A 27,215-nucleotide genomic window follows, 5' to 3' on the forward strand; every position below is an offset into this window, starting at 1 on the left:
GCGAACTTTACCGATTTCACCCACAGTACCCGTTTATTAACGCGCGGGGGTTTGAGGTGTATTAAAATATCCTCCACTCGGGGTCTGGCTGTGTTTTAACGACCCCTGCTGTAGTTAAAGGACGCAGAGCCGTATCACTGGTGTTTTTTCTCCGCCGAGCGGACCCAGAACACACATGCGGCTTCAGCGGAGCTGCTGCTGGGTCTCGGACGTTTGAGCTCCCGCAGCCTCTGGTTCCTCTGGGGCGTGTTTAAACAGGGGTGTCCGACCGGTGATTCTCTGTGTCTGGAGCTGTATGGCAACAGCTTGTCGCCTTGCTCTGCTCGGTATCCGTGTGAGGATTCGTGCCAACGCCTTTTTCTTCTCTGTGTGACACGCTTCGCTGTTGTGTAGAAAAACTGCAGGCAACGGCTGGTGCTGCGGCGCACTTTCTCACAGAGTCTCCCTACGCCTGCAGCTTCGCGACGAGCACCGTGAGACATGGGCTGCACGTTGAGCGCAGAGGACAAAGCGGCGGTGGAGAGGAGTAAAGAGATTGACCGCAATCTGCGGGAGGATGAAGAGAAAGCCTCCAGAGAAGTCAAACTACTGTTGCTTGGTGAGTGTGTCTGTAGTGTGTGAAACGTTTGCTTGGATTTTCTGGTGCTGTATAGAAGCCATATCCGACTGGCTGTTTGCTCCGGTCATGTCTGTACTTGAACAGTCTCTGGCTTCTATTTGATAACTGCGATTACAACGAAGCCACAAAGTGTGTCTAGTGACGAATTATCTCCTAACCTTAGTCTCTTATACACTGGAAAAGCAGAATATGCGGGGTTGTTCTGCGTTTTTAAATTAATATATATTTTTTTACAATTTACCGCATTGTAACCCTAAACAATTGTTATATTTTTAACATTTTGACACATAAGCATCAGCAGATGTTTGCTATAAAAACGTCTGTAGAGTCAAACCTGCAGTCATAACGGAACGTAACTTGATTTTTGTCAAATTAAGAAGTATTTTGGCGCCATAACATTTTAATACACTATTTTTGCCTTTGTTTATCTTTATTAAAAGTGTGGTGACTGGTTCTTCTTGTAAAAACCATTATGACGTATGATTACATCAGCGAGAGCCTGTGGGCATGGAAAATAGCACTAACCAATCATTATTTTGAAAAAAATAAAAGAACAAAACCCAAAAGCCCTGCTTTTCAGCATCCAGTCAAATCAGGATGAATAAAACCATGTCCAACCTATAATACTTCCCCTATATCCTGTTTCATTTGGACATTCATTAAGGAAGTAAAGGAAGTAAATTTCTTTCCAATATTTCAAACCAGTGTTTGGTGTATTTTGTCACTGTCCAATTAAAACAACTGTAATGTGTCTCCCAAAATAACAACTTAAGGAATAAACCTTTTTCTTTTTTTTGCTGTATTGTAACCAAAGACCAAAGGGGTGTTGTAAGACTGCAGTGTATTTTTAAGGTTTATTTCAGTAAATTTATGAATGCATTAATATCAGCACAGGCAGATATGTACATTAAAACCATTGGATATCACCATTTGCTTACAGTTCATCGATTTTCAAAACAACATCTCATAATTCGTTGAGAGAGTACCACAAATAATTTGAATCAGTGAAGCAGGACCCTTATATTTGATAGAAAAGTCATGCTGGTCCGTCAATAATCTATTAGAAGAGATTATTAGAAAATCAATTGGACACGTGTTAAAAGATTCATTAATATTTCTTGTATTTCATCTTGTATTTTGAGGTCCACTTTGAATATTCTCTTATTCATTAGAATTCTCCAAGCCCTTTGGTTTCAATGCTTTAACTTCTAATACATGTAAATAACTTGTTTTTGATTGGCTACCCTGTATTAGGCATCAATAAAAACCAGTGCAGGCTGCCAAAACCCTTATAACTTCCAAGTGAATGGATGGAACTGAAGGACTGTGGGCTGTGTGTGGCTATAGGTATGTGTTGGTTTTTCATGACATCCCAAAAAGTCACAGTAATGAATTTGAAACGTTCTTCATAGTATGTGTATGTACTTAAGAGTTAGCCATATACTTTGAAATTTTAATAATGTGCAACTGGTTTATGTGAACAAACAAAGGCAAATACATATAAAGTACTGTTGGGTTCTTCATTGTCAGCAGAACTCAGCTATATATAATGTTCAGAAACTAATAACACAGACGTAGTGCTCCCAGCAACAGAAGCAGCCTATTCTGCCTAAATTACAATAAAATGCAGCCTGTGAGGCCATACGGCATAATTTGAAGAACCACTAAGTAGCAGTCCTTCTTCTAGGTTAACAGGGAGGTTAGATTGGCAGCACTAGAATCGCCTCCTTCTCTGAGGTTTTGAGTCATTTTCTATGAGAATGTCCATAGTGCTCTATTTCTGCTTTCAGTTTGAACAAGAGAATGTCCAAAGGCCAAATTAAGTGCACAGGTTGATGCACTAGAGACACAACAGTGCTCTGAATATACTGCTGCTGTGTTATTTTGTGTTGTGGAACGTTGCATGAGACATTTGACAGATGTTAAATATTGGAAAACAGTCAGCTTAACCTAACAATGTAGCTCACATCGCATCTGATTTCGTATGAGTACTTTTTTCTTATACTTCTTTTACCATACGAAATTATTCATTTTTGTGAGAATCCTGAGTAGGATTGGTCATTTTTCATTTGAGGAATTTTCCTTGATTAATCAATGAAGACTAAGACAAACTAAGACATTTTTTGACTCATGTGACATTGCATATGAGAACCATGTCTTCAGATGAGACAAGTTTGAAGCAGCTTGAAACTGCATTCTTCTTTCCTTTGGTATGTAGACTATGTAAAGATTACCTACCCCGCAGGAGCTACCATGCATTTAACATGCTGGATATGTATCACAGTTCTTGCTATTCTTAGTAATGTGTTATCCTGTTCTCTGTTGCAGTGACCTTCCATGTTTGCTCATGAGACAAGTATAATATCCTAGATACAAAGTTATCATTTCTGGATCAAAGTTCTGTAAGACTGAACAGCTTCAGATTCACCCAGAAAAACAGGAACATTGTTAGTCTTTTTTTTCCAGCTCTTTGGCTTTTGTTTAAACTTTGTGGCTTATTGGAGCATGTAAGGGTGCTTGGTTTATGCTCTGAATACATGAGACCACTGTGTGCTGGAAACAGGGCGCTCTTTTCAATGAGCTCAATATTGCACGCCCCGTTTAGCCCAGAATGCAATTCATAAATAAAAGCCTTTGCAAAAAAACATGGTCCAGACATTTATCCTGAGGAACTGAGGTTAAGCTGGCCTGAGATCAGTTCTGCTGAGGAATGGGCTTTGGGAGCCATCACAGTTGGAGACAAATTCTTTGTTTAGGTTTGCTGTGTTGTTTAAACACTGTTAACACTCGCTAATCTCTGTTGACATGAACAAGGTAAAGCAAATCAAAGCAACAGCGACTATGCCTGTATTATAACAGACACTGAATAATGCAGGTCTTGTAAATCAGTTTTGGATTTGATTTAGATAACATTCAGTGCTGAACTGTTGGTTATTCTCACAACTCTTGGGAGTGCTTCCCTCTTTTGTGCTCCCCTCCACTCTCCTGACATCAGCAGTTTTCAGGTCCATTGCTGTTGCTGAAGTCTTACTGCTGGACTGGAATTAATGGCCCGAGCTCAGCTTGTGGAATGGTTTGCAGCTCCATCCAGCTTATCAAAAGCATTCCAATATTTTTTTTCTCACAGTAAAAAAAAAAGAAAGCAATAACCACAAATTCAATGTAACATTTTTGAACTGTTGTTGCTAGATGCAGGAAATTTTAAAGAACTGCTTTTTGTTTCTCTGTCTTTACACTGAAGCACATCAGGTCTTTTTAATAGGCTTCAGGACACAATTATCATGAATTAGTTATGCTTCCTCTGAAGTATCAAATCCAAAATGCTGTATCTCACAAACCTGTTTGTGCTGTGATAATTCTACTTTCGCTTGCGGTGCTGTTTCATAGCACCACATGCTTGCAAAGGGTAGACGGATTTAACATCAATGTTCCATCTCCTTCTCCGTGTTTTTTTCAGAGGATATTGCTCTCTCTGGGTCAATAAGATGATATAAGGCCTACCTCTGTCCAGCTCTAGGGGTCTTCTGGGCTGCTGTGTACAACTCTCCACCGTAATGGCGCTATGTAAATCAATCTGAGTCAAATTCCTCAGCTGATCTCTATAATAACAGGGGCCTAAACCACAATGCAAATGCCACTGGTACTCACCATGTAATTACAGGGGATACGAGGCTATTCACACACCCATTCAAACCATTCACAGATGTTTATGGAAATTAATGTACTGTGACCATTGCACTCTCTTACAGTAAGGGACCCCGATCAGTGACCATGTGATATGAACAGAATTTACATTTGCTATCAGTTATTAAAAATGGCTAACTTTACCTGATTAACTGCGGTAGAGTATCAACTCTCAATGAAGCAGAACTATGCCGCCTTAATGTGGAATTTGCATGATGTAGGGTAATAGATTTTGGGTGTGTTACTGAAACAGTCTCACAAATACACTTTCATAATTGGAGCAAAACCAGCAAGGATATTTGTGGAAACAAATCTGTTAAGTCCACTTAATTTGGACTTTGAAATATTACCACCTTTGAATTTGTAGCACCGAATTTTTTTTGCACTGAAATTATGCATTTGAATTGTGTTGCTTTTGAATTTAAGTCTTCAAATTTACACCTCTGAATACTTTGCTTTGAAATTATGCATCTGAATTTGAAGATAATTGCTCTTGAATTGAACTTGTGAATTTTCAAAAAATTTCAAGATTAAAAAAATTAAATCAATATTCTTTGATCCAAGTTGGATGTTGGTTTGATTGGAGACAGAATCGATTGCTTATCCTTTGTATCCCGGATGTGTACTCTGAATTTTTTGACTTGTATATTGGCATCTGAATTTGGCCTATTGAATTTGAGCAACTTCAAAATATATTGTTTGAATTTTTTTAAGCTTGAATTTTTTCTATCTGAATTTATTAACCTTGAATAATAACAGTGAAAAGGTGTTCTTGAAAACTCACATATTCAGTTCAAGAGCAATTATATTCAGATGCATAATTGCGAAGCAAATATTCAGAGGTGGAAATCTGAAGACTTAAATTCAAGCAACAAAATTCAGATGCATAATTTCAGTGCAAAAAAAATCAGTGCTACAGATTCAGAGGTGGTAATATTTCAAAGTCTGATGAGACAGATTTGCTTCCATAGATTTTTGTCTTGTACAAGTTTGTGCTAAAAGAAAAAGTCTCTGACAACGTGGAGCAGTGTTTTTGTCCCTCAGATATGCACAGGGACAGTATGTGCACTAGTCCATCTGAGTCTTGGGAAGACTATATATAGCTCATATTATATTCTCTTTTATTTCTGATTTAGGTTATATCCTCCTGTGGATACTTTCCATGAAATATGTAGGTAGAGTGCCTAATGATTTACTTACACTCTAGGTCTTAGTCTTATTCCGTTAATGAATCGTGGTGGAAGATGTTTGCAGCACAAAATACTAGACTCATGACCTAAAATGAGGAGAATTGAGATTTTCCTCGATGTAGAAAACATATTAAGTATAAATTATTAACATAATTTGTCTTTTCTCTGTTCTGGCTACCATTAATAGCTAATAGCTAATAATAGAATAATAATAGAACCTTCGGATCTAGGTTCAAGACAAATCTTACAGTAATAAATGTGAGCTTCAAGCATACTTCAAGGTACTTACAGAATATTTTTGTAATTTATGTATCAGGTTATTTTAGCTCAAGTCCATTTTAATCTAACTTATTAACTTATTAATTTTTCCTTTTTTATTTATACAGTATTATGCAAAATAGATGACACATTTAATTACTTGAATTTTATGCCTTTGTTATTTTTAATGTGATGTTTTTGAGGAGACTAAGGGCTTAAAGGTGACGTTTCACGACTGTAATCAAAAAACACCTTTTATAAAATTCAGATGTTTCCTCCTTTTTTTTTGCTAGATCTCCAATATGTTTACAAAGCCCCAGCGTCTGTAAATGAGTAAAAAATACGATTTCTCTGTCTGTCTCCTTGCTCATGGGAGAGAAAAGGCATCTGTTGTTGTTTAGACAATGGAGAGAACTCAAAAACAATTAAAAAGTGCAAACTTAAATGAGGATATTGCTCTATTCCTGTAAGTGATATTGACTTACTTTTGAGGTTTTGGATCACTTAAGGTGGAAATATCTCCAAATTCAGGAGACAGCTAACTGCATTACAGATACTGTTACAAAACAAATCAATTCAAGCTACAAATGAGATTCAATGGTAATTCAAAAACTTACAGACCAGTTAACCTTCAGCCACATTCAAACAGGCGAGATTAAGTTTATGTTTGGGTTTCTGTCCATCTTTCCATTGTGGGAGGGCAACTCAACATTCATAGGTCTGATGGGCTGGTCGCTGGGTGGGTAGGATGGTCCCACTTTTCCCCTCACCACTGCTCATAGTGCTATCCAACATGAATGTCTGTCAGATAATGTGACAGATATGGGTAGTTGGGCTAATCTGTCCCCTGGCCTTAGATGGTTGAGCCAACAATGGGGATTGAACCAGTGATCTCCTGATGATAGGGTAAACACATTGTTCCATATTGTACTTTGTCCTGCAGAAGGTTTCCATAATGACTCTAGAATGGAGTAAGACTTAGAATTATATATTGTAGATTATTATTCCATTATTCTGTTTCGACAACAGTGCGTCCTTTAATTTTAAATCAAATGTGGTGCATCTGTTTAATGTCTGTGGGGCAAGTGAAAAGTTGAAAACATAAAGCACCACTAATAAACTAATACAATGTTCACCATTAATAATTAAAAGGTACATTTGGTTGATTTTAACTTATTTTTTTCTGGAGCACACAGACAATTTTTGCAGCTAACTGGATTTACTTCATTTTTATGTGACAGGATCTGCCTAATGAAAATGACAAATCCTTGTACAAATCGCACCCAGTACGAGGAATGTTTCAGTTTCCAAAGACCTCTAATTTTTTCCTCTTAATTCTTCTTTTTCTGGGGTTTCTTTTAATGGACGAAACCTACCTACCTACCTCCTCTACTCTGTTTGAATTTTCCCTAAATACCCCCATGGCCTTTGAATTGTGCCAAGGCTTCATCAGATATGGGGCTGAGTTGGGCTGCTGTACTTAGTGGAGAGCATGTTTGTGGTGTGGACTCTTGCAGAGGAATTTTCCACATAATTCCACAGTCCAGATTCCTAGTGACTTTATTTCTCATTCTGTACAAAATAATAACAAAATAGGTCAACAAAACAGCCACATTGCTGAGTATTGTTGCAATGATTTTTGGCCCCATGGCAGAAACATCTTATGTGTTACCCTTTTAACCAAGTGCTATATGTCAAGGTAAGACAACATCCAATGAATAAATTATACTTTATGGTTCTAAGAGAAATGGGGAAGGGGCAAAGAGAGTCACTCTAGATATGATTTATTCATGCATCCTGGTTTTACTTTATGTTGTGGCGTAGTTTCATATGTATGTTAGAATATGCTTCAGTACAACTGCACTTTACATTAAGAGTAGCTTGGCTTTTATGATATGAAAGTGTATTATAAATATATGTTTTAAATTTGCTAAAATGGAATGAGTGAATATGTTAATTCATTAAACGAGAAGGTGCTGTTAAAATATACTCTAAACTAGTATGAAGTTATAAGTCAATATTTCCAGCAAAGTAATCACAGTTAAATCTATGCCAAGGTCCTTGTCCAAACAGACGTACCGTTTCTTTAGTTAAACCTTGTTAATGGTGCTTTCTCACATAATTACTTCATTAACTTGTCAGCAGTGTAGGGGCCTGTTGAATACAAGGGTGGCGTGCACTATGTACCCTATTAACTAAAACCTTGTATTTATTAAATACCTCTGTTTTCCTCCTCCAGACTAAATGTGAAACTGCCTTTCAGAGTCAGTCATTAGACCTGGTTATAAAAGATATATGTATAGTGTACCCTATCTCGGTTATATCCTCAGGAGTTCAGGATACCAACATCAGACAAACCTTTCATCTGCCTGGCATTTAATCTTTGCGAATGGCAAATCACAACCCAAAATAGACCACCTCATTCTCCTGCTCACGCTGGGCTTGTGATGTCGGAGACTAAAGTTGAAAGATCCAATTCATTCTCTGCAGACCTTACCCTGAGCATGTGATCCAGGGCCAGAGGGATATATTGTATTTATAAAGCTAGATTGACAAATCTTTTTTTGTGAATAACTGCTTTTTTGTTTTTGTATTTTTGTCTTTTCCCCCAGGTGCTGGCGAATCAGGGAAAAGCACAATAGTTAAGCAAATGAAGTGAGTTTGCTTTTTTTATTTTAATATTTTAATTAATTAATACAATAATTCAATTAATTCTTAATCATCATATTTGTATGACCATGGTACAATTTTTTTTCCTCAGGATCATCCATGAAGATGGCTACTCGGATGAAGAATGCAAGCAGTACAAAGTGGTAGTGTACAGCAACACTATCCAGTCTATCATTGCCATCATCAGGGCCATGGGCCGTTTAAAGATTGACTTTGGCGACCCTGCAAGAGCAGTAAGTTTTCCTGTGCTGAAACAGGAGCCTGCATTGTTGATCTTCAGCATGTGGTTTATTAGTGCAAGCCAAGCTTCCCTGCTGCTTTTTGACACATTCCGTTTGTTCTCCAGGATGACGCTCGTCAGTTGTTCGTGCTGGCAAGTACAACGGAGGAGGGGGTCATGAGTGCTGAGCTGGCTGGGGTCATTCGCAGACTGTGGAAGGATGAGGGAGTCCAGAGTTGCTTTGCTAGGTCCAGGGAATACCAGCTTAACGACTCAGCTGCCTAGTAAGATCATGCTCAACAAACATAAGGCATACAGTGTGGCTTCATGAGAAATAATGCAGTGTGGTAAAAACAGAGCATAATCAAAGAAGAACAAAACATTCTTTCCTTCAGAGTTTGCAGAGACAGTAAAACAACAATAGTTATTTAAATCCATTGTTTATTAATACTGATGATAAAGGATTGGTGTATTTTTGCTATAATGATAACACTGTTTACTTCATTCCTCTAATATTAGCAACAAAATTAATTATTAGCAATTGTAAAAAGTTCAAATAAGGCCCCATTCACATCTGGCATCAATATGCGCCTTGGATTCCCCAATCAAAATTGACAAAATTGAAGAGAGTCTTGGCACTGTCAGCCCTCCCATGGGCAGGACATAACTTTCACAAAAACACTTAAAAAAATATGTAATTTTGTTTGCCATAGAAGTAAAATAAACACATCCCGGTCTACATTTCAAATATATACGTATTAAAGCAAATTATTCTATATTATATATTTGTAGCTAAATGTGAGAGAAACATAAATAACAAGAAGCACATGTCTGTGAGTCAGAGCGGGAGCCATGTTGGCCCACCAATTAATACACACACACATACACACACACACACACACACACACACGCATAAACACACATGCTACTTGCGTCTTGAAACGTCATTTTTTGTTTGGAAAATTTTGGCTGAGGCTGTGATGTGGTTGATGTGGGCGAAGGTTTGATTTTGGGCAAAAATGTACATGCCCTCTCTAGTGTAAAATTAGTTTTCTAATATCATATGTAAGACAAAGAAACTACATAATCCTTCCCTTTTTTCAGGCCTGCATACATTATTGGGATTGAGCACTGGAAAATGCCTAATAAATAGTTATTGTTGATTATAATTAAAACATGTGAAAATATTTTTGGCAGTGTCTTCCAGCTCTGCTTAAGAGCTACACTATGTTCATTAATGAATAATTGTTATAATTGAAGTCTATATGAATGATAAGTAACTAATCCCTGATTGCTGTGGGTGGGGTTAATTTAGTTAATGTGAGGGGCCTTAAATGGTTTTGATAGATTTAGTAACTGTGTCTTTACACCAACCGTCTTGATTTTAAACAGAAACATTGATTAATGATGGGAACTTTGACGTATTTTCTTTGTCAATTTTCCGTTTTTATTTGTCAAGTTGGGGCACATCTCTATAGATGTTAAGGAGTTGCTCACGTTGACTGAGACAAGATCTGTCTTGTTCTTTCAGTGTCCCAAGTGCAGGATTTAAGAATGTCAGTTTGAAAGACTGCTTTAGAAGGGGGAAGTGTACTACATTCCAGGCCTCTTCTCTTTTCCTATTCCTCACAGTTTCAGCTGAACTTGGTTTGGATTCTTCTTGCTCTGTTTTTGGCTTGGAAACGGCTGGTTATTTTTCCAGTAATAATAAGCAGAGGAGAACAGTTCTAACCACTGACTGAATTTATACATTCTTGTACTTGTACATGCCAGATTTATCTCAAAGGGGTGACATGTGCTGCAGGAGCTAGGAACTTTACTGTTGTGAACAGTGGGTCTTTTATTTTGGCAGCATTCCAGCAGAGCATTAGTCAGTGGTGACTGGTGAGATTAGGTGTTTAACAGTCATGTCATCAGACAGATAGACAAGTAGAGTGACTTCTCTTCTTACTCTCTGTCAGTGTAGGTTCTTTACCCATTTCTTTTTGAATTTTAACTTGTGCTGTTGGAAGTTGGAAGTGCTGTACATATTTTAGTAAGGAATATAATGGCGAAAAAATGTTGATATCCAGAAAGTTCTCCTTGCAGCCAATATAATCTGTGACGTTTAATATTTGAAGCTTTGTTCTGTCATTTTTTACTGAAGCTATCAATCTGTTTTTGTAGTTTCTAAAATGACTCCACATACTATTATAAATAAAAATGGGATATTCCATAATGTTTATAGCTAAAACAGTAGTAGCAGCCACTGTGAGGCTTTGATTTTTTCCGCCCTTTTGTAGACAACTTTTAATTGCTTTGTGGAAAACATAACAACTTGTTTTGGAGATTTTGAAGTGTCTGGTGATCTATTTTTATGTCAACATCTTTGTCATAACCAGTGCTATTTTTGGGGCTTGGTAAATGTCTTGTTAACTTCACTTTATAGTTTCATTGCTTTAACCTTAATCTGAAAATTAGTTTTATATAGTGGTTTTGTCCTTCCAGTCTTTTTAAGTAGTGTTTCATTCTGAGCCAAGTGTCACTCTTAGTGTTTTGATATGAACATATATCTATGCTTATTTCTCTTTCAGTAGTAATTGCAAAAGTTAATTTATTCTTGAACAGTAGGTGTGTGAGCTATAATGTGTTCATATTTAGTTACCATTTTAAAGCATTTTATAATGAATTCTTATATTATTTAATGCAATAATATCAATGCTTCTAAATTTGATTAATTTTTTAAAATGCTTTTCTTTGTCTCTTAGTTATCTGAACGATCTTGAGAGGATATCTCATCAGGGCTACATGCCCACGCAGCAAGATGTGCTAAGGACTCGAGTCAAAACCACTGGCATCGTAGAGACACACTTTACCTTCAAAGAGCTCTATTTCAAGTTGGTTAATTTTTCACAGTTCCTTACTTAGCCTCCTCGCTTTTAATTTGTATAGTAACATTGGTATCCTGTGAATGTGAGCTGATGTTCGTGTGTGTGTGTTTGTGTATGAACAGGATGTTTGATGTGGGTGGCCAGCGTTCTGAGAGGAAGAAGTGGATTCACTGCTTTGAGGGTGTTACAGCCATCATCTTCTGTGTGGCCCTAAGTGATTATGACCTGGTGCTGGCCGAGGATGAGGAGATGGTATGGAAGCTTCTATCTGATTATTATACTATATATATTAATGAGTTCTCAGCCAGATAGTTTGACATTTTACTAGCAGAATGGAAAGATTACCAATTAATTTGATGCAACAAATATTTCAAGGAGTACATAGAAATTTGTATTCTTCAGAGTAGATAGAATAGTTCTGTAAAATATTTTTCATTAGTCAAGTTTAAAACTGAAGTATCATAAAAATAAATAAAAACCGGTTTAATTTAAAATATTCTTTCTTTGAAGTCAATTTGCCTGGTGTGTTAGCTGTGCAGTAGTAAAAGTAGTAATAGTGCTTAGTGCTTATTCTTGTTTTAATCAATGTTAATGCATAACTGTATTTTTTTTTATAAAGGTAAATATTACCAGAAATATAACCCGTCTGGTGAAGTTTGTTTGTTTGTTTATTCTTGCATTTATTTTTCTTTTGAAAGCAAAACATTTCACAAATTGAAACAGCCATTCACATCTTCAGCAGTGTAATTTGTGATTTTTTTTGTTTTGTTTTTTAATAAATTAAAAATGCTAGGACTCTTTATGTTTCAGGTTGTTTTTGGTCATAAAATGTTAGGTCATTGCATGTACTAACCTTCTGACATTTGTATTAAATTGCAGAGTTGCTTTTAATACCCAGCCCTAATTATGACAGCTCTGAGCAATTTTCTGCAGAGGCTGTACTGAAATGTGGATGTGAATCTTGCATTCTTGCACACATGAATAGCGAGTGTGTTTTGGAAAGCTCCATGTGCATATATTTTATATGAATTACTGAAGTTAATTCCATACAAAATTGGCATTTGGTTTCTGGAAATAGAACACAGTAATGAGGAAACATATGTGCATTAACGTATTACATATACATTGTAATGCTGTGATCTGCAATTGGCAGAATTTGAAGATGTTCCAGAGCAACTTTACTTACTCTTTTTTTTTTTGTCTGTGTACATAGAACCGTATGCATGAGAGCATGAAGCTTTTTGACAGCATCTGCAACAACAAGTGGTTTACTGACACCTCCATCATCCTTTTCCTCAATAAGAAGGACCTGTTTGAAGAGAAGATAAAGAGGAGTCCTCTCACAATCTGCTACCCTGAATACTGCGGTAAGAGTTCTAAACTAATAAACATAAAAACCTTTTATTGCAGTATATTGCAGTAATTTTTAAATAGTTATACTCTGCTCAAAAATAAATAAATACATAAATAAAGGCAACACTAAAATTACACATCTGTCACGCCTTCGTCCTGTCAGTCTGTTGTCCCCGCCATGTGCTTTATTTGCACATGGCTCTGTTTTGTTTATGTTCTAGTCTCCGCCTTTGTCCCGCCTCCTCGTCTGTCATCTGTTAACCCGTCCTTCTCGTTATCTGTCTCAGGTGCGTCTCGTCAGTGTCTTGTATTTAAGTCCCCTTCCTACACTTCCTGTTTGTTGGTCATTGTTCTATAGTTCTCATGTTCTCTCGTTCTTTGTCATGTCAGTCGTGTTATCCGGTCTGTCTCTGTAAGTTTCCACGTTGTCGTTTCATTTCCTGTCGTCTCGTTCTTTAGTCTGTCTGTCCCGTTTGCCCTGATTTGCTCCTCGTGTCCCGTTTAACCTGTTTGGCTCCCTGTTTGTTTTCGTTATGTTAAAGTCTCTTTGTTTTGTTATTATTCTTCTTTATTAAATATACTGTGCTTTAGCGAATGCGTCCGCCTCAGTCAGTCCGCTCCGTGATTCCTGACAGAATGACCAACCGCCAGGACGCAGCTAGCACAGACAGTTACTCTCGGAGACTAGGAGAAGTCCAAGCGTCCATAATTCGTGCAATGGTAGCCTCTAGGACTTCAGAGGAGCCGAATTATGGACAGAAGGACTGCTACAGCGGGAGTTGCTGGCTCCAGCTCCTGCCTGGCGCTATTCCGATTCCTAAACCTGAGGAGTTGACTCGTGAATCGAGTAGTTGCGCCAGCGGGAGTCGAAGGAGCCGGCGGAAGAAGCGTGCTGGAGTTCCCCCCTCGACGGTGGATTACCCCCTTAGGTCCGGGGAAATTTTTGGGGGGGCCTTAAGGATAGGGGCTGTTAGCCTCCAACGTCGTGACGACGGAGTTGGGGCTAACAGAGGCGCACCTCTGAGGGATTTAATGGGTGCACCTGTGAAACCCCCTAAACCCTTTACAGCTCCAGCGCGAGCCAGGCGAGCAGCACGAACTCCTGTCCTTGTAAAAGCAGCGCCAACGGGCGCGCCTGTCTTCATTAACGCGGCGCCTCCAGCCGCGCCTGTCCTCGAGAGCACGGCGCGCGCCTCTCCTGTCTCCTTGGACGACGTCGCAGGTTCCCCTGCCCCCGTGGACGACGTCGCAGGTTCCCCTGCCCCCGTGGACGACGTCGCAGGTTCCCCTGCCCCCGTGGACGACGTCGCAGGTTCCCCTGCCCCCGTGAACGACGTCGCAGGTTCCCCTGCCCCCGTGGACGACGTCGCAGGTTCCCCTGCCCCCGTGGACGTTGCTGCGGGGCTTCCTGTGTCGGTGATGGCGGCACCCGCCGCTCCAGTGCCCGTGATGGCGGCACCCGCCGCTCCAGTGCCCGTGATGGCGGCACCCGCCGCTCCAGTGCCCGTGATGGCGGCACCCGCCGCTCCAGTGCCCGTGATGGCGGCACCCGCCGCTCCAGTGCCCGTGATGGCGGCACCCGCCGCTCCAGTGCCCGTGATGGCGGCACCCGCCGCTCCAGTGCCCGTGATGGCGGCACCCGCCGCTCCAGTGCCCGTGATGGCGGCACCCGCCGCTCCAGTGCCCGTGATGGCGGCACCCGCCGCTCCAGTGCCCGTGATGGCGGCACCCGCCGCTCCAGTGCCCGTGATGGCGGCACCCGCCGCTCCAGTGCCCGTGATGGCGGCACCCGCCGCTCCAGTGCCCGTGATGGCGGCACCCGCCGCTCCAGTGTCCGTGACGGCGGCGGCGCCCGCCGCTCCTGTGTCTGTGACGGCGGCGGCGCCCGCCGCTCCTGTGTCCGTGACGGCGGCGGCGCCCGCCGCTCCTGTGTCCGTGACTGCGGCGGCGCCCGCCGCTCCTGTCCCCGTGACTGTGGCTACGGCCTCTCCTGTCCCCGTGACTGTGGCTACGGCCTCTCCTGTCCCCGTGACTGTGGCTACGGCCTCTCCTGTCCATGTCCGTAGGTCGGCCCGAAGGACTTCAGGGCCGATCCCCAGAACTGTGCCCAGGCTGGTTCCTCAGACTGCCACACAGACATTAGCCAGTCCTGGGCACCGCCCTGTTATTTTGGTTCCCTTGTCTGTCCCTGTCATGGTTCCCGTCTCTGTCCTTGTCCCAGTACCCGTGTCAGCCTTTGTCTCTGTCCCTGTACCTGTTACTGTATTCATGTCTGTCCCCGTAAACGTCTTGGTCCCTGTTCCCCTACCAAGTCCAGTCCAGTCTCCTGTCCTGCCTCATGTCCAGTCCCCTGTCAGCCCTGTCCAGTCTCTGTTTCAAATCCCTGTCCAGTCTCAAGCCCCGTCTCCGTTTCAACCCTCTGTCTTGTCTCATGTCCAGTCCCCTGTTAGTCCTGTCCAGTCCCCGTTTCAACCCTCTGTCTTGTCTCATGTCCAGTCCCCTGTCAGCCCTGTCCCGTCTCCAGTCCCGTCTCCGTTTCAGTCTAGTGTCATGTCACCTGTCCTGCCTTCGGTCCAGTCACATACCCCTGTCCAGTCTAACGTTCCTATCCTGTCCAGTGTCTTGTCACCAGTCTCTGCTCCCGTCCAGTCCCAGCACCAAGTCCTGTCACCTGTCCCGTCTTCTGTCCAGTCCCTGTTTCCATCCAGTGTCATGTCCAATGTCAAAAACCCTGTCAAGTCCCATGTGTCCACTCCTGTCCTGTCCAGTCCGTTCTCGTCTCTTGTGGCTCCCCTTTGTCAGTCTCCTGTCATGTCCCATGTCCCGTCTCGTATATTCGGTCCTGTCGTGTCCCCAGCTCCTGTGTCTGTTCCCGTCCTGTCCTGAGTCCTGTCTCACTTGGTTCCTTGTCTTGTCTTAGTCTGTCTTGTTTTCCGTGCCCTCTCCTGTGCCAGCTCCTGGGGGGTTTAGGAGTATGCGCCCGGGAGTTGCGCGTTCTTGGGGGGGCATCTGTCACGCCTTCGTCCTGTCAGTCTGTTGTCCCCGCCATGTGCTTTATTTGCACATGGCTCTGTTTTGTTTATGTTCTAGTCTCCGCCTTTGTCCCGCCTCCTCGTCTGTCATCTGTTAACCCGTCCTTCTCGTTATCTGTCTCAGGTGCGTCTCGTCAGTGTCTTGTATTTAAGTCCCCTTCCTACACTTCCTGTTTGTTGGTCATTGTTCTATAGTTCTCATGTTCTCTCGTTCTTTGTCATGTCAGTCGTGTTATCCGGTCTGTCTCTGTAAGTTTCCACGTTGTCGTTTCATTTCCTGTCGTCTCGTTCTTTAGTCTGTCTGTCCCGTTTGCCCTGATTTGCTCCTCGTGTCCCGTTTAACCTGTTTGGCTCCCTGTTTGTTTTCGTTATGTTAAAGTCTCTTTGTTTTGTTATTATTCTTCTTTATTAAATATACTGTGCTTTAGCGAATGCGTCCGCCTCAGTCAGTCCGCTCCGTGATTCCTGACAACATCCTAGATCTCAATGATTGAAATATTCCAATTGAAAATCTTTATTAATTTCATAGTTGAATGTGTTGAGAACAAAATAACATAAAAATGATCAATGTAAATCAAAATTATTATCCCATGGAGGTCTGGATTTGGAATCATACTCAAAATAAAATTGGAAAATCAAATTACAGGCTGATAAAACATCAGTGGAAATTCCTCAAGACAAGTTAAAATGAGACTCAGTAGTGTGTGTGTCCTCCACGTGTCCGTATGACCTCCCTACAACACCTGGGCATGCTCCTGATGAGGCGGTGGATGTTCTCCTGAGGGATCTCCTCCCAGACCTGAATTAAAACATCAGTCAAATGTCCCAGATGTGCTCAATTGGATTCAGGTCTGGGGAACAGGCAGACCAGTCCATAGCATCAATGCCTTCATCATGCAGGAACTCCTGACACACATTAGCCACATGAGGCCTAGCATTGTCATGCATCAGAAGGAACCCATGGCCCACTGCACCAGCATATGGTCTCACACTGGTTCTGAGGATCTCATCTTGGTACATAATGGCAGTCAGGATACCTCTGGCTAACACAAGAAATGCCTCCCCACACCATTACTGACCCACTGCCAAACCGGTCATGCTGGAGAATGTTGCAGGAAGCATGAACGTTCTCCACGGCGGCTCCAGACTCTGTCACATCTGTCACATGCTCAGTGTGAACCTGCTCTCAGCCGTGAAGAACAAAGGGTCCCAATGGCAAATCTGCCAATCTTCAATTATATACTTAATGAATTTTGAAATGCCCCCTCCAGGGTGTATTCCCGCTTTGCGCCCAATGATTCCAGGTAGGCTCCGCGACCCTGAACTGGATAAGAGGTTACAGACAATGAATGAATGAAAGAATTTTGCAAGAATATAAGTACAAAAAAAAATACTACAAATGAAAAAAAAAAAAAACTATATGCAATGTACCTTCGTTAATATTGCATTTAGGGCAGAGTGAGGTAACATTGTTAAAAATCTTAAGACGCATTGGAGTAAGATAGGATCTATAGAAAAAATTTAAATTCTGCTCTTGTATATTAATAGAGGTACATTTAGGAAATATTTTCTTATACATATTGTTCCATGCATCATCATCAGCGAATCTGCCAATCTTGGTGTTCTCTGGAAAATGCCAATCGCTATGCACAGTGTTGGGCTATAAGCACAAGCCCCACTTGTAGACGTCGGGCCCTAATACCATCCTCATTGAGTCTGTTCCTGACAGTTCGTGTAGAAACATGGATATTAGTGGCCTGCTGGAGGTCATTTTGCAGGGCTTTGGCACTGCTCCTCCTGTTTCTCCTTGCACAAAGAAGGAGGTAGCAGTCCTGCTGCTGGGTTGTTCCCCTCCTACAGCCCCCTCCACGTCTCCTGGTATCTCCTCAATGCTCTGGACACTGTTCTGACAGTCACAGCAAACCCTCTTGCCACAGCTCGCATTGATACACTGCCTCATGCTACCTCTAGGAGTGAGAGCACTGACAAATACAAAAGTGACCAAAACATCAGCCAGAAAGAATGAGTACAGAGAAATTATCTGTGGTCACCACCTGCAGAACCCCTACTTTCAGGGGTTGTCTTGCTAATTCCTCTCATTTCTACCTGTTGTCTGTTCCATTTGCACAACAGCAGGTGGAATTGATTAACAGTCAGTGTTGCTTCCTAACTGAACAGGTTGATTTCACAGAAGTGTGACTGACTTGGAGTTGCTTTGTGTTGTTTAATTGTTCTCTTTATTGTTTTGAGCAGTGTATTTTAATATATGTCCAGAGGTTTGTCCATGCCTGTTCATCACACATTTCTTTTGAAATGAAGCATGTTTGCACCTTTATGCCATAACTCCAGGGATGTTCCATCACTCTAGAGAATGCTTTATACCCCTCTAGGCAGTTCTTGGCATTGGGCCTAGTGAACTAATACAGTGTGGCTGTTTTAGACCATTACATTGTAGGTCCTATTCTATTCGAGGATATACAAATGTGTGTGTCCTCTTTATTTGCTAATGTCAGCAATGGGTACAACCTAACAAATAAAATAAAAATAAATTCAGTGCATTTGTACATTACTTTTTGCAAGGAGTGCCTGCTTACCCACAATCATTAAATAAAAATGAGCTAGTCTGTTGTAGTCTTGTGTGGTTTGCCTAAGTCATAGGATAAAATGATTTGTTCTGTTTTTGAACTGCTTCTTACGTCAAGTTTAGAGACTTTAGAGTATTTCTGCTTCCTCGTCTGGGTTCCCTTCATCACAGCAATAGACTTGCCTCAATGAGAGCTTCAAAACAAGGATGAGTATGGTGAAAAGAAGAATGGAACAGAAAAATAACCAAGTGGCTAAAAATCCTAGCTTCAGCTCCTCACACCTCATTCCTGAACTGGGCTTTGGCTCAATCTCATTTAAAGGAACTGTAGCTGAAACTGGTTGTTCTGTGCAGGACTGTTTAGTCAGTGGGAGAACGGTGCTAAAGCATATCATGGATGTTTTATTAAGACACCAGGTGAGAAAAGGGGTTATAATAAATCCCTTTTAAAGTAACTAAATTCACTAATTAGAAAAGGAATTTGAATACATTTTGGCAAGGAAAAATTCCCTCAGAGCTGAGGAATAAACCTTGGGAGGAACCAAGGCTCACAAGGGGGACCTATCCTCCTCTGGTCAGTCTATTGGTGATAATAGTTAGGAGTCCATGAAAACCTCAGTGTAGTGTGGGCAGCTCCAAGGCAATTGGTGGTGGCTGAAGCATGGAGCAGGAGCTCGACAGTCATCCATCAGTGTCCAGCCAGACAGGTGGGCGTATGAAAATGTGTTATTTTCTGAACTCCAACAAGAATATATTGTGAAGCTGATTTATGACATGCTAGAACTTTGAAAATAGGGGTTAAATATCATTGGTCAAGTTTTATCGGTGTACCTTTTAAATGGCAGATTCTGGGGCTGCTTCATGGTGTGGAAAAATGTCTGTTTGTGTCTGCTAGTCATCATCCTTCATCTCAGAATGGAAGCTAGCACTTGCAGAATTTCTCCCTGGGGATGGTTTAGTGTTTCACTCCATCTTTGTAAACATCAAAGATTTATTGTGGTTTACTTTATCTTCATCTTGAGTGTACTTTTAAATACACTGTCAAGACGAGGAAGGGCCACAGATAATCCAGGCAAAGGGCTTCTACTGCCTTACTGGTTGAAATCTGTCTCAGTTTAATTTTCTGGTACAATTTCTTGGATGCTTCTTCTGACAGCTCAACTGAGAAAAAGAAAGCTTTGAAATTTCTGCTCTATGGCATTCCCTCAGCTGAACTGTCAAGAGAGTACACAGAGAATCACAGAGCGTTGAGGCAAGGAGCTTCAAAATGATGCCTGTGCAGTCTGGCTCAGTTTAAATCTTAATTTTTCGTGAGAATTTTTTTGGTTGCATTAATGTACATTCACTCACTTGGTTTAGACCAAATCACAGGAAATGACGACAAACTGCACATTGCTCTGGCTTTCTTATGGCGTAAAGTGGGGTAAAATCTGTGGAACACATGGCCTGCTTTTAGAAAATGTAGTGAATTAATGCTATCATAAGTGTGAATATTGTGGCTGTCCAAAGTGAGACATTTAAATGAAAAATATTGTGGAGCATTTCTATTGGTCCATTCATCATGAAATTTTTACAGTATGAAGGACACACACAAGTAAACATTCACCACAATTGAGATGCATGTTTTCTTTGGACAGCGATGATATAACAGTATGTTAAATAGCCATTTTACATATATCAGCCTCTTGTTGTAATCATGCATATATTTGTTTTGTAAATACCCACAATTCATGGCATGGCAGTTTTCATATTCCAAATGAACAGAGCAATTACGCTAGTGTTTGTTTCAATCAAACAAAATTTGCCAAGTGAGATGCACCCTTACTGAGTTGAGATCATCACTGAAGTTGATAGCAGTGATGAGATAAATGCTGTGACCGTTTAGTTTAATTGACAGTTACTTCTTTGTTTGTGAAAGCTGAAAAAGATGTCTCAAGTTCTATCTCTGCCATTACTCATTGTTGTCCAGTAAATGGAATTTTCTTTAGGAATGACACTGCTTTGAATGCTTTTTATTTTCTTCAGCACTTGCATCAAGTATATATTTACTTCAGCTTACTTTTAATGAATAGTTTTCAATATGTCTACAAAATGGGGAGAAACTTGCAATATACCACCCACTCTTTAAAATGTTTATTATTTGAGATGTAAGAGGTGTTTAACTATATAGGGCCCGGAATATGTGTCCATAGTTCACTTTCTCACACTCATGTCTGCATAATTACATCCCTTCTGATGATGAATCTCTTGGGTTTCTTTGGTCAGGCTCCAACACGTATGAGGAGGCAGCTGCTTATATTCAGTGCCAGTTTGAGGATCTGAACAGGCGGAGGGACACCAAGGAGATCTACACCCACTTTACCTGTGCCACGGACACCAAGAATGTGCAGTTTGTTTTTGATGCAGTCACTGACGTCATCATCAAAAACAACTTAATCGAGTGTGGACTCTACTGAAGCACAATAATTTGTTTCCAAGGTATGCACAAGTTAGGTTATAATAGCTCAGTGTAGTTAATTCATGTAGCTATTGCAGTTTATTAACTATGAATAATATGAGAAAAAAAATAATATTAGACATAGATTGCTTCTGCAAAAAGGTAGAAAGTCTTGCACTCCCATGTACATTGATAAAGCTAAATTGTAATTAAGCAGAATATGGATCCACAGCTCTCACCCTCCATCTCATAAACTGCATATTGTACATGCTAGTTTTATCAAAGTTACCAAAAAAATAAGAGTTGCTGCAGAATATTAAACCTAGGGCTTCACCAATATTTGACGTTAATTTGAATTGAAATATTACTTGAAAATACCTTTGTAACTGTGTACATTTAATGTTTGTAGAATTCAGTTTTAAAACATAGTAGCTTGTATCACAGGTGCTGCTGTGATATTTATTTTCTCATAGTTCCACTGGCCCACTTCATTCTGAATAAGGATTCTCTGGTGCCTCAAACTAAGAATCCTTCCTCTGTGTTTCCTGCAAAAAAGGAAGCTTTCCTTCATGCACACTCGACTCCTTATAGATTAATAATAAACATGTGGCATATACCCTCTTGTTTATAGTGTAAATAAAGTGCTGAAAGCAGCATTCCGACATTGATTCTTTTTTATTTTAATGTAAGCCATTTTATTGTTTAACATAATATGCAATAAGGGTTTACATTTTTAACCAAAATAATTTTTTTGAAATATGTTCGAATGTAACAAAAAGGCTTTATTCTCAGTAATCCACTACTGTGTAAATAGATTCACCAGTCCAATTTCTGTTAACAGTCAATTCCTAAAATTATTTTGAGTCATTAATATACAGTATATAGATTATTTCAGAATTCTACCAAAATGGTCACATTAGGAGGCATTTACACTCCTATCATTTTAAAGTCGAAGATGAGGCTTTACCTGCAGAGTTTCAGAAAGCAAGTAATACTTAAAAAAAAAAAATGAAAATAGTTTCAGCTTAACTTTATTACATCTGCAGACACTGTAGGAAGGCCTCTAATCAAACAATTCAAATGACAGCCTCTCTTTATGCAATAAATTATGCAATAAGTTATTCACTATTCAATATCAGGAAAAAAAGAATTAAACAAAGATTTAACAATAGACATTAAAATTAAACCTACGACACAATATAATACAAATATGCAATACATATTCAGTGTTTCAGTATTTACCATTCCCAAATAAAGGTTGAAAGAGGGGCATGTTTTACTACTGTGTTAAGGGGCGTAATGGTGCATCTCTCCTTTTAATAACTCTCTATAAATGTTTGGGAACCGAGGAGACCAAATACTGTAATTTTGAAGGTGCAATGTTTTCTCAATCTTGCCTCTTATACGATTTATTATCAATACTCATTTTGGGCCTTATTCCTTAGGGGTGAATACCTCCCTATCTTCACTTCTGAAAGGCTTTGCCGCTCTGAGATGCTCCTTTTATTCATGCTCTTTTTTTAATCATGGCAGTTAGTCTTCTTTATTTTCTGTAGCATTACATAAGTTAATCAGACTTTTGTAGCCCAAATTTCTGGAACATGCTCTAGCCTTCAAATTACAAATGGACATATATTTTTCAAAAAACACTAAACATTCTCAGTTTGAAATATTGTCTTTGTATTATTTTAAATTAAATATATGGTTTAAATTATTTGCACATTATTGCAATCTAATTGTATTTACATTTCGCACAGCATCCGAATTTTTTATTTTTTTTTTAACAGTGGTTCACTTGTTCCTAATGGCCATTTTGACTGGGAAGTGATTAAATAAAAGGTGGTTTCTGATTTGCTTTGTGTGCAAGGATACATTTCTGGACTACTAAATGCTGTTTGAATACAAGGGATGTATTAAAAGTTATGTGTTGAAGCTCTGCTGTACATAAAGACCATGCTACTGATCCCTACAGAAACACTGGATAAGTGGAGGATGGTTCACAAATTTCAGATCGATAAACATAGAAAGACTTCCTACTGGCCATGTTGAGAGGGACACAGTTTGTAAGAACAAAACAAAACAAAAAACATCGCCTCAGCATATTAAGTCACATTTTCCACACCTTGTGATATGGTTAGCACAGTTTACTCCTCCAGGCTCTGAGCTTTATGAAGCACCTGATGATCAGAACAATCAGATAAAAGGGTCACATTGGGTCAGCTGTGAACATGGGTCACCACAGATGATTTTATTTAGCTTTATAAGTACTGATCTAAAAGAGTCAGTTCATTTCGGCTCTCTGCCCACACTCACTGCAGCTGGTGGTTTCCCCCATAAGGCAAACAGAAGTTTGTGCAGTCTCTTTTATACCAGTTGCAATGTTTAGCCAGAGCTCATAGACAAATATGAATTAAGAGAATTAAAAAATGTGCACCAAGTATTGTTTTTAATTAATTCAACAACATCTTCACCAGCTCTGTGTTTACCTGTGAAAAAAATCGATCTCAGTGTTCTCTAGAGCCCAGCAGACACTATGTTATAAAATATATTACACTGTCAAAAATGGACTGCTTTGTATTAACAGACTGAAAATCAGCTGACATTAATTTTGAATGGACAAATTCTTTTGAAGTTGGGCTAGCAAAGGCAGTGTATCATCAATGTTGAAACAAAACCTTGTATCTGTTTTTTGGTTTTTGACATAATTTAACAATAGTTGCACTTTACGTTGTTTTACATTTTCCTGATGAATGGAAAAATAGAAATTCTCCAGGATTACTTGGAATAAAACGAATTTCCATTAACTTGTAGTGAAAAGTTTTTGTGTGATAGTGGAAGTGACTATGTTTTATGACCTTTGAGTCTCTTGAAGTTCATCTAAGAAAAAAGAGGAAAGGAAAGCACAGGAGAGGAACAGAAACACAGAAATGTACAGACAAATTGAAACTTCCAATGAACAATGACTGTTATGACTGAACATAACAGTATGGGTCTATGTGCTGATGACTCTTTTACAGACACTTGTGCAGAGATATTACTGCTCTTGTGATATCTAGACTGCCATCGGCTTGCTTTGAAGAATTTCTGCTGTTGGTTAATCATAGGCCAAGTGTCTCATAAGGTCTATCTATCTATCTTTACACTTATATAGCGCCTCTCTAGACACCCAAGGACGCTTTACAATCCACACTGCTCAGAACGCTCAATCCACACACACACGGGCGAGAAGCGGCAGCCAAACGCGCACAGTGTACTCTCGACCAGAAACGACCGTCCACCTGGAGGACTGCTTCGGGCACTAGGATTTCACCCAGGACAGAGTGCCAATCCATATCTGGGCACACATACATTCACTCACAAACAGACATTAATTCACACACCAGGACATTTTTTATTAGAGAAGCCAATTCCCCTAAACTCCATGTTTTTGGACTTTGGGAGGAAACCGGAGACCCCGGAGGAAACCCACGCAGACACGGGGAGAACATGGAAACTCCATCCAGATGGGACTTGAACCCAAGAGCCCAGCGCTGAGAGGCGAACGTGCTCACCATAAGCCACCGTGCCATAAGGTGAGCATTATTTTAGCTTGGTTTGTGATTAGAGAGGTAGTGGTCCTTGTGATTGCGAACAGACACTGCCCACAATAAATGTGCCATTGTTTAGGGGTAAACCTGACTCTGATTTTTTTACAGTGCAAATGTTGTGTTTTGCCATAAGCAGTCTCTACATGTGACAATATTTCACATTTTCTTTTTCCCTCCTTCACGTGTAAACTGGACACTGTCATCTCTATTCTCCCTTTATTACTACCACTTTAAAATACAGAAAACAACAGGAATTAATCAAATTCACCTTTTACTATTGTTTTAAAAGCCTCATTTCTCTTGGAGTCTACTTTTGATGTTTGTATGAAAACTTGCAGTTCATTTTTACAAGGTCATTGGAGTTTTACATATTTGTTTATTTAAATCTACATTTATTTTGAACCTTGCCAGGTACTTTTACAATTTATTTATTTACAATTTATTATCAAAAATGATCAGTGAACCTTGTTAAACAGTGATAAATATGAAAAACTAATCTTTGGCCTCTGTTTTTCCTTAAAATGCCCTACATGTACTATGGTTCCTTTAATATGTTTAAAAATGTGTTTTATGATGAAAACCAGACCTCGAAACAATAATAAAATAATTTATTAGTCGTAAGTTAACGTTCTTGCCCCTCAGTATAAAGTAGATGTGTAACTGTGAAGGAGAGACTCAGAACCGAAGAGCTTTATATGATTCCTGAATGAATCAGTTGATTTTACACTGAGGATCTGTAGTCGGTATGTGACCAAAGATTCATTCAGGAGTTTATCTGATCCTACAGTGGCCATGGTTCAGACGAACAAAGGGAGAGAAGCACATGCGCATCGCAAAGACAAATGAACGAGTCATTTTGAGCTCAGTATTCTTGGTCAGGTGCTGCTTCTGCCACTGGTGAGATATATTTATTATAATTTGTTAGTTTTTTTAGTTTGTTATTATCCCTAAGCCATATGTAACCTTATTGGTACGGCTGAAGGGAGGATGAGGGAGGTGGACGTACATGCAAGGAATAACTTATTTACAAAACAAAAATAACAACACAATATGAAAATAAGCAAGAGCAGGGGAAACAGAAAACAAACTAGACTAAACAGAACGGATATAAATAGGAACAAAGAAGAAACAGCCATGAACCGGTGGAGTTGTATACCAAACCATACAGACAGAAAAAGCATACATGTACACTCAAGACCAGACAAGGGAACATATATATATATAAGGAGCACAGACAAAAAACACCTGGGAAGGATAATGAGAGGGCAGGACCACAAAGGAGGCACAGGTGGGAACACTAATGATAAGGCAGGGCTAATGTGGGGCAAGGGTGGAGCTAAGGGAGGAGACAGGAACCAAAACAAAACAGCCATATGCTAAAGGAGCACATAACAAACAAAGAAACACAAAAACAGAGCAGGACCTCATGAAACCGGGCAGAACTCCTAAACATGCAACTCCCATTGACTTGCTATGACTTGTATCATGTATATCCAACACCACTAACATGAAAGAGGCTACAGTTTTGCCAGTGTAAGCTTACACAAGTAGACCCTTGACAGCCCAATAATATTTGTGTAAACCTGTATGATTTCTCACAAAATGTTCTTATAACATGTGAAGAGGGTATATTTCTTTTCCTGATAAGCCAATGTCCACTCTTCCTATTCTAATAATATCGATGAGCATTGGGTATCTATGATGGCAACAATTACTTTTGTTTTAGGTATGCGCCATACGACCTGTCCCACAGAATGAAGTAGGAAAAGAACAAGTGGAAAAAATATTATTGAGTTTGTATGTATGTTTTATGTGTTTTCTAGTCGGCTAATTAAAGAAAAGAAGTAGATAAAGCTTTGGTTGGAGTTTGTGTACACAGGTTGTGTTCTGGTGGGCTGGATGCAGTCTTTGTTGACAAATTATTCTGTTAAACGTATTAAAAATTGCATGTTTTGATTTCACTGGTCGAAAATAGTTTTCTTTTCTTTTTTTGGTAAAGGAGTAATTTATTTATTTGAAAATAAACGTCTGTTGATAGCCTTATGGCAATGTCATGTAGGTGTAATACGAGTTCAAGTTGTGTAGGTCTTGTACTTATACTACTTAGGTAATATTATTTCATGCTAAGCATATTATAGCCTGTATTTACAGAGAGGGTGCTAAATTAAATTCAGATTCCTGTTTTTTAGAAAAATAATAATAAAAAAAGGAATAAACTTGTAAAATTAAAGCTGAAGTTGAAAATCATTAGGGTTACATAATAGAGGGTTAAGTGCAAACGCTGTGCTCCAGAGCCTACCTGGAATCATTGGGCGCAAGGCGGGAATACACCCTGGAGGGGGCGCCAGTCCTTCACAGGGCAACACAGACACACACACACACACATTCATTCACACACTCACGGACACCTTTGAGTCGCCAATCCACCTACCAACGTGTGTTTTTGGACTGTGGGAGGAAACCAGAGCACCCGGAGGAAACCCACACGGACACGGGGAGAACACACCAACTCCTCACAGACAGTCACCCGGAGCGGGAACTGAACCCACAAACTCCAGGTCCCTGGAGCTGTGTGACTGCGACACTACCTGCTGCGCCACCGTGCTGCCCTTGAACACATCCATGTACAGCTAAATAATTTTGTTGAAAGAGAAAAGATCTTGAAAAAAAATATAGTGCAAGAGGCCACTCAGACCACAAATGTTGTGGTC

The 27,215-nt window shown here is 40.0% G+C and overlaps 1 protein-coding gene across 1 annotated transcript; it reads left to right on the forward strand.

The window, feature by feature from the left end:
- Positions 1 to 23,658, forward strand: LOC136665580 (guanine nucleotide-binding protein G(i) subunit alpha-3-like). Its single transcript, XM_066643228.1, has 8 exons — positions 1 to 598; positions 8,364 to 8,406; positions 8,513 to 8,654; positions 8,768 to 8,925; positions 11,389 to 11,517; positions 11,634 to 11,763; positions 12,725 to 12,878; positions 20,746 to 23,658. The coding sequence occupies exons 1-8, from the start codon at positions 481 to 483 to the stop codon at positions 20,934 to 20,936; spliced, it is 1,065 nt and encodes a 354-aa protein (XP_066499325.1). The 5' UTR covers positions 1 to 480; the 3' UTR covers positions 20,937 to 23,658.
- The last annotated feature ends 3,557 nt before the right edge of the window (positions 23,659 to 27,215 follow it).

Source organism: Hoplias malabaricus, chromosome 14 (genome assembly GCF_029633855.1).
Source record: "Hoplias malabaricus isolate fHopMal1 chromosome 14, fHopMal1.hap1, whole genome shotgun sequence".
Lineage (NCBI taxonomy): Eukaryota > Metazoa > Chordata > Actinopteri > Characiformes > Erythrinidae > Hoplias > Hoplias malabaricus.

Bases quoted from the DNA above. Each gene is read 5' to 3' on its own strand.
- LOC136665580 (XM_066643228.1), top strand. From the start codon at position 481: ATGGGCTGCACGTTGAGCGCAGAGGACAAAGCGGCGGTGGAGAGGAGT. The intron at 8,926-11,388 runs GTAAGATCATGC...TTTGTCTCTTAG, and splicing joins CTTAACGACTCAGCTGCCTA to TTATCTGAACGATCTTGAGA. The intron at 11,764-12,724 runs GTATGGAAGCTT...CTGTGTACATAG, and splicing joins TGGCCGAGGATGAGGAGATG to AACCGTATGCATGAGAGCAT.